The 8,673-nt window shown below is 40.4% G+C and overlaps 1 protein-coding gene across 1 annotated transcript; it reads right to left on the reverse strand.

Annotated features, from left to right (window-relative positions):
- Positions 1-35: 35 nt before the first annotated feature.
- Positions 36-4,699, reverse strand: LOC308155450 (LIM/homeobox protein Lhx1-like; the record flags this gene model as incomplete). The annotated part of the gene is made up of 5 exons (XM_080528772.1): positions 36-415; positions 960-1,125; positions 2,082-2,356; positions 2,963-3,183; positions 4,530-4,699. 5 exons carry the CDS (start codon positions 4,697-4,699, stop codon positions 36-38), a joined length of 1,212 nt encoding a protein of 403 aa, XP_080384898.1.
- Positions 4,700-8,673: the final 3,974 nt, after the last annotated feature.

The following is an 8,673-nucleotide window of genomic DNA, read 5'->3' on the forward strand; positions in this document are numbered from 1 at the left end:
ATGGTTATAAGCCCATGGCTTCAGTGTCCTCTTGGCTACCAGACAGTGCCTTCGCTCATCTCTGAGGAAGGGTGTGACAGTTGGTTGCTGTATCCGCTGCCGTTGAGGGAGAGTGAGGTGAAGGGCGTGCCAGGGCCACACATCTCGCTGGAGATGCTGTGCATTGACCCAGGTCCATTTGGCTCTGGACTAGGTGAGTCCGACGGATGGTGAGATATGATGTCAGTGAAACACTGCACCTCACCGGACGAGTGGTGCCCAGGAAGGTGATGGTCCATGCTCCCTAAAGGGGTGCCAGCGGGGCCAGAGGAGGGCACAAAGCCTAGCTCCCCTGGAGTCTGGGCCTGAGAGGACGGAGGACCCTGGGCGTAGTACTCGTAATTCCCCCCAGCGCCATAGTATTCACTCTGATAATCTGAAAAACATAAACATAACACAGTCATTATGAGACAGAAATTGCGGCGACAGAAAACATTAACTAAAGGTTTCTTTATAACTTTGTTTGACATTTGAATCACAAAGGAGGCCAAAGTCATTACATTTCCAGATGTTTAGACTATGCATTTGCCACTGGGGGATCATAGTTATTCTGCTGCAATTTGACTAATGAGGTAGGCCTACACATGCTTATCTGAGCATCCCTGTCGACGTTCTTTCTCACATCGTCCTGTACAGTGTTTATTAGATATTTACAATTGTTCATTTGTTTTAATACTGTATAATGCCTCTTTAATCGTTTATAATATAGGCCACCTCTTAGGCTTTCCCACCCCATACAAGTAGGCTACAAAATTGGTTGAATTTGACCCCCAATGCACTTACAGATTACAGCATTAAAATGGTATCAATCTGCTTAAATATTGTTCAGCTCACTTGAATGAAATGCTTCATGTTTCAATGACGCATCTATTCTGCATCATTTTGAAAACACATATTGTATGAACCTCGGTCTTTCATACCTCCATAGTAAGAGAAATGGCCGTTGGGGATAAGCTCCCCTGGTTCGAGTCGGTCCACTAGAGTCCTCATTCTCCTAGGACTACGGAAAAACGCGTGCCGTCTCGCCCCCAGTGCGCTGAGCTGCTTCATGCGCCGCTCCTTAGACCTCCGGTTCTGGAACCACACCTGCAGAGCACAAATCAAAAGAGCGGTCTGAGATAGGCGTATACGCAACGATAAAACAAAATACAAAAAAATAAAAGTCGGTAACATCGGCTAAATGTCTGGTGTTGCAAAAAAAAAAAAAAAAAACGAAATGTGTGCATGATTTCGAGGTTCCATTAAGGGACATGCTGTGTTTGTAAGAGCGATATGTTTGGTAGCCACGTGCACTTGATGATGATGGCTCAAATTCATTGGTCTAGCTGTAGCCTATGTAAGTTACAAGTAGGCTACTTTATCAACTAAAGGGTATAAACCTATTAGACCTCTGGTTCCATTATAGGCCGATAAGCGATGTGATTTGCTCGAATACATGTTCCACATAGCCCACCAATAGTCACATAGGCCATGCAGGGCCAGATAAGCATCAACTCCAACTAACTCAATTAGAAAAACAGTATGACTTAAACTCTTAAGACTTGCATGTATAGACCTATAAGTAAGAACAACAAGTTGCCAAACATTGGATCTCAGGACAATGTGCGTGTCTGTGTCACTTTCATGCATGGCGTGCAATCTGCCTATCTTTCCATACAGTACTGTGTCATTGTTCATGTCATTGTGTGAATATTTCCTGTACAAACCGATGTTTAAAAAATAATAATAATAATAATATATCTTTATGCATATTTATGATTAACATATCGTGATCTTAGAATTATAAGGTTCTATCTCCGTTTAGGGTAGTTCAGAGATATTGAGCTTCAAAGTTTTTACATTCCATTATGTTTTGTGAGATGGAACCTTTGTATTTTATGAATTTCTAACTAAAAAATGTCAACATTTAAAAAAATAACACCACACAGGCATTAATAAACACCTAATGGATCAGATTATGTAAAAAAACTCAATTTTGACAAAAATGGAGATAGAACCTTATAATTCTAACGTCACGATATTAAAGTAGTAAATAGACTTACCTGAATCACTCTCATATTGAGTCCGGTCTCCTGCGCCAGCTGTTCTCGGATGTGTCTGGTGGGCTTCGGCGTGGCCGCGAACGCTGCTTTGAGGACCTCCAGCTGCTTGGCTTTGATGGTCGTCCGCGGCCCGCGTCGTTTCCCACCTACGTTCGTCTCGTCGTTTTCATTGTTGCCCGCCTCTTTATCAGACGAATTAGCTATTTCCGAATCTTTACCATCATCCTGTGGGTCTTGGGAATCTGGAGACAAACTTGGGTCACTGCAAGTCGTGACTGTCACATAAGGAAAACAAAATGATATGTTACATACAAATGTATTCCTTTAGCCTATGTTGTGCTAAAACATGAACCATGCGACAAGAAATCTAATATTGAATTATTATTATTATAATATTTATTATTAGTCCTATGGAGTGATTTTTATTCGCAATATTATTCATAATGTTATTATTAGAATATCTGGCCTACAGTATTATTAGCAATGATAGTATAGGCATAATGTTGTTACTATCATTGTTATAGCGTAATAATTGGTAGCCTACTAGGCCTACTACTATTAGGCCTATGGTGGTGATAATAACATTAAGTCTGCTTAACCAAATGATAATAACATACCCAACTACCAATTAATGATTATCCTTAATAATGATTATATTATTGTTAAATTAGTTTATCGTTATCAACATTGTTGTTAAGTTTATTATCATCATTGATAGGCCTATATCAACATAATTATTTGCGACGTAAAAATGCCTTTTCATAAATGGAACATGGAGTCTGAAATATGAAACGGCCCAACATACGTGATTCATAAATCAAAAGGCTAATTAAAGCACAATGGGACAGTAACCTATATGGTGGTTCACGCCTGGTTCTTACCTGAGAGGAGGGTTGTGTCCTTGGAGTTGCTGCTTAGGTAGTCCTCTTTACAAACAAACTTAAATTCATCAATAATATATAGTTCCTCTCCGGTTGACAACTGTTTATTACACATCATACAAGTGAAGCAGTTCAGGTGGAACACTTTGCTCTTTGCCCTCCGAACCAAATCGTTGGGGGATATCCCTTGGGCGCAGCCTCCACACTTTGTGCCAAATCTCCTTTAAAAAGAAAAAAAGAAAGAAAGACAACATTTACTTTTTTGTTTGTTTGTTTTGTTTTTTTTACAATTTTTTTACATTTAGCAGACGCTTTTATCCAAATCGACTTACAAGTACATTTGTCTAAAGTGAATCTATACGAGTCTATATCAGTCATCCCAAGAAAAATAAAATAAATCTATGCTAGGACCAGGGGCCAGTGGCAAAAAGTACCACTAGAAAAACAAGACAACTGGAGAACTGAAAGTAGGCATGTGGCTGGTATAAGGCAATATTATGCCGAGTCTACATACAGCAAAGGGTTTGGGCAATCATTTGAAGATAAAATAGATCCCGACGATGAGGTCGCGAATTGAATAGGGTTCAATTTCCGTTATTCTTTTCAAATGACTACTTACAGTAAGTGCGGACCAAAATTATACAGAAATTGGGCCAGCATTCTATATGATGTCTCATCATGACAATTAAGTGAATGTTTATAAGTCTAACATTTATTTTAAAGCAATTTATTAAAACATCAAAAAATAGCCTTACAATCAAGTAATTCTGTAAAATAAATGAAGGGGAAATTATTTAATAAATATTGGAGTGTATTTTATTTCCAAGGACAGGCCACATGACATGCATGATGTTGAATGGAGATTGTATTTATTTTTTTATTTTTTTTAACGATCACATTTTTGGGCTTATCAAATGAAAGCCTTGCTCAACAAAGAGCCTGCTGAATGTAACTGTGCTGCTTATTTATGTAAATAGTGTGTATTCAAATTGTTAACAAACGCGTGTGTATTGGAGGTCTGTGGGTTTTCTCAAGCTGATTTATTATTCAAATCCACTTATCACATTTTAACTCGAGTCTCTGCAAACAAACGCGTCTGCAGCGACTGATTGAACTGAGGCGGGATACACTTCCGTCCAGACTCCTGGCATCATTCTCATCCCCGCGGCTTGTCTGGCAGCCTTTCCTTGTAAACAAAGGACGATTTCCTTGAATCCGTCACAGAACATGGTGATCTATGCTTTTAATGTATCAGCTTGTGGTGGATCATAGCTCCTAATCTGGGAATCCTCCCTCAGGTTTGTTTAGTCTCATTTACGTCGCTCATGTAAGGAACTATTGTATTAGCCAGTACTTCCCACAGGCCTATTGCACAACAAACAACAATAGATTTGGTTTGTAATGCAATTATATAAGTGTATACAGTAGTTTAAAAACTGTATTTTCAGTCTGCAGGTATACAGGCCTATGGCACTGTGTTATGTTAAATTAAACAGCCAACGAGCAGAGTATTTTCTGCACAACAAAACACGAAACAGTCTTAACTATAGTGCTCTGATGGTCTTACCTAAAAAAATCGTTTTTGCAGTACAGTCTCCCTTCCCGTGAAAAACATTTTTCTGTCAAATTGCATTTACATTCACAGCATTGGACGCACTTGATGTGCCACGGTCTGTCCAAAACATTGAGTAAAAATCGGTCCAGAATAGGCCTTTCACAGCCGGCACAGTGAACCATTTTTCTTGAGATATTTCCAGCAATCCCAAGGTTGAATGTCTTCCCTTTTTTGTCCCAAAGTAAAGCGGTGTGTCTCTCTCCGGAGTCGCTCTGGTGACCTCGAGAACCTGCTCCGATCTACTCCTCCGATCCAGGGGATGCAGCAGTTCCTCCAGAGGAACCTCTTACGAACGGTTGAGCATCATCATATCCTTGAGGATAGGAGGCTATTTCATTTCTCTCCCATGCATGCACAAGACAAAATACGAAAATGGTAACAAATAGATCGAAAACGAACGAACAACTTAAAAAAGTCTATACATTTCACCAACACGAATGGAAACTTGAGGCCTCCCTTCGGCCATTAAGGTAGTGGTGAGGCGAGAAGTGCGATAATATGATTTTTAGAGAATCTTTGTTTAGTCACAAGCCGCTACAATTACGCAGGGATACATATAGTAACACAGCAGACTACTGACGATTTAAAACGCAGATAGTTCAAACAAATATTGTCTCGTGAGTTCAATCTCTTGTCATTTTCAGTCATATTCCTCCGATCCCTCCTATGATGCCCTCCTAGTCCAGGCGTCCATATGCGTGCCGCGGAAAGCGCACGAGCTCGCCTTATTCAGAGCCGAGTGACGTCATGTCGAATCAAAACCTATCAGCAGCTTGCTACTCGAGTGGCAATTACTCTGCCCTCTAAACTCTGCAGCCGGACCCACTGAAGGACCAGGGAATATAAGAATATTATAAGAGACTATTTGCTCCATTCGGCTGAAATGGTGCTGGTTTGGAAACGCGTAAATTCCCACTCGATAAAGCTGCAGGCGTATAGTTCCACGTCGATGCGCAGCTGGGTCTCTAAACATTGAACAGGATAAGGTACAGTATTTCATGACAACAATAGATTTCATTTTTTAGTCTATAACGGCGATGTCATTTTGGCAGAGGGGTGTCAATTCGTGCGTATTTCATAGCATTTTTTTTCAGGAGAACATTTGTTTACAGGTTTATCCGGAGGAGAGAGTGAGTGGCAAGAGCGCGCGGTTCCTGGATCGAGTCAGGCTATCAAATGCACGCAAGTCTGACACGTGGATATTTAGATGAAGAGATTTAGGAATAAACTACAAAATATGCGACAAACTCAATCTATTCTATTTTAAAGTGAGACAACAAGCAGGAGTAGCAAAATGGCACATCATTACTACTATTAAGTTACATTGTAAGATATTGCAGTCACGATTTAATAACTTGTTGCCGATGGTTTGATGATGATGACGATGATGATGATGACGAGGATGATGATGATGAAGAAAATATATATATATTATCACCTGGCTAAATCATCATTACAAAAAAAGGTCCACAGAATTATTCTATTGGAAGTTATTGAAACAACTTGATCCATCCAAATCTTGATGGTTTTCCCAGAGCAAGCCAAACTCATACCAGAAATATGATTTAGGTATCCATAACCAAATCATGTTCTGTGTGTCTTAATCAAAGAGAAAATAGGTCTAAATATTGGGACACATTTAAATTAATTTTGAAATCGAAATATCGGTTACATTTCAAGGGTAGGAAAGGTTGTTTTATACATAACATATAGAGATAGGCCAACTAAAATGTGCTTATAGTGTTTACCATTTTACTGTTTAGTCTGTACAGTTTTTATGTTTTCCCAAAAAGTCCCTTAACGACAGTCTGTGAGTAGACATATACAAGGGAATAAAACTGTGGCGACGTGACAGAAATGACAAATCATGACTTCATCTTCTGCAGATGAGGAGAGAGGAGAGCTCAGGGAAGTCTGAACACAAGCTTTCTACATAGATTAATGGTTCCCCGCGCTTATTCCACATTTCGGGTGAAAGGGCAAGGATCACTAATGATTATAATATAATGTCTAGCGATAGTCGCTCCCTTGAAGATATTATCGCGCAGTGGGCAATGCACTTGGGACATTCTGCGGGGCTGGGAACTCGGAGATAGCGGATTTTCTGCCCAGGCTCCCACCGGCCACAGCTCCTGCACGTCGCTGATATCTGTTGCCCGGGGAAATGTATAAACAATCAACCGTATGGAGGGCTGTAACACTTGCGATATGGTCTTATTCAGAACGTGGAATATATTTGTTATTTATCCTTAAATCCAGGCGTATTCATGTATTCGTCTTTTTATTTGTTTGTGGGCCTGTATACGTGCAAATCAGGCTTTATCCGTTTGTAGGCCTATGCTACTACGATATTGCCCATGGATTAACTTGCTCCAATACAAAAAAATCAAGAGTGATTCTGAGAATTCTGAATACAAAACAGGATTAATGTAGGCAGGCTAATAATCTGCATTAACAGCTTAATGAAGTCAGTGTGAAATAATAATAATAATAAAAAAAGAATAGCCTGCATTGACGACTGAGTCCTCAGCAAAAAAACATTGAGGGGCACAAGAGAACTGATTTGAGTGGAGATTATAGGGAGCTAGCGCGTGAGAATCATCCACAATCTATTCCATTCGTCTTCATAGCCTTTTGTGTTGCAAGAGCAGCTCTTGTTGAAGATAGAGCCAACACCGGTGGACGGGCTTCGTTTTATAGCCCATAGATCAGGAGAGAGGCGACGGTTTATTTTCACCAGGAGAGAGATAGTTCACGACTGCCTTACGGTTTTATGTTAGGGATATGTCAAGCAGATGAAAAGAATGGCTAATGAATAAGCAAAACTCGGTGGTCTCGGCATTGCGCACCTCGACATAGGTCGGTCAGGATTTAGGGTCGGCTCCAAGGCCTTTGCATGGTGAACACTCAAACATGTAAAAATAATAGTGAAACACAGCCACGCACGCACGCACGCACACACACACGCACGCACGCACGCACACACACACACACACACACACACACACACACACACACACACACACACACACACACACACACACACACACACACATACACTATATATATATATATATATATATATATATATATATATATATATAATAAGTGACACAGATTGTTGTGTTCGTAGTGAGGTTCTATCTGACACTATCTGGCATAATTTAGACACAACACATTCACTTCTAACATAAATTGGCCTAAAATGTATATAACATACAATTCACCTCTAACAAGGTAGCCTACTCTCATGCTGTGGCAGTAAATACAACTGTCTCAGTGGCTCCTCTCCATCACCTATACCCTGTCCTCTCATAAGACGAATTGGTGTTATATTGTGCTTGATTATGATATTTCAAAAGCATTTTTTTTCCACCCCAGGATTGACTAGCTACTCTGACACCTCAGAGTATGCAGGAGGGAAGACACTCTCTCTGGCGGTCTCAGGTCGGAGAACCGAGCCTCAATAACATACAGTTGACTTTTTATCCCCTCCTGTTTTTGAACTTATCCATCTTTCACCGTCTCCTATTCAGCTGGCTGCAGCTAGCTGATGGATGGCTAAGTGTCGGAGCCTACCTCGTGGATCCTAGAACCCTGAGGGGGTGAGAAACTGCAAATCACCCAAACCACGGTACACAGGGGCGCCATCATAGCCGTTCCCTTGGTTACTTTATATTTTAATAGATGCATGTGTGGCGCGGGCAGAGAATAATGCCGGTGCACTTGAGGAGAAATGAGCAGAGGGGGTGATGGGACTGTCCTCACAGATCTGTGTTCAAGTGTGGAAGCACAGTTGGCAACATAACTCTGCTTGGGCCGTACTACAAGCTTACCAATCGTCTATCAATCGTAACCATATCAACATCTGGTTCAGAGCGTGATATGTTGATTATGTGAAAATAAAGCACTCGTTTTTACTTTGATATCGGTTTTCATTTAGTTATATTTTCAAATGTCTAACAACTGTATGCTGTACGATTCAACTGTCGTTATGTTTATGTTAGGCTGTTTTTTTTGGGCCATATGAATGAGTAGAGAGTCACCATCAGAACCGTATGTGTCACATAAAACAATGTTAATAAACAATGTTTTA

This window comes from Nansenia antarctica (assembly GCF_963989245.1).
Source record: "Nansenia antarctica genome assembly, chromosome: 4".
Lineage (NCBI taxonomy): Eukaryota > Metazoa > Chordata > Actinopteri > Argentiniformes > Microstomatidae > Nansenia > Nansenia antarctica.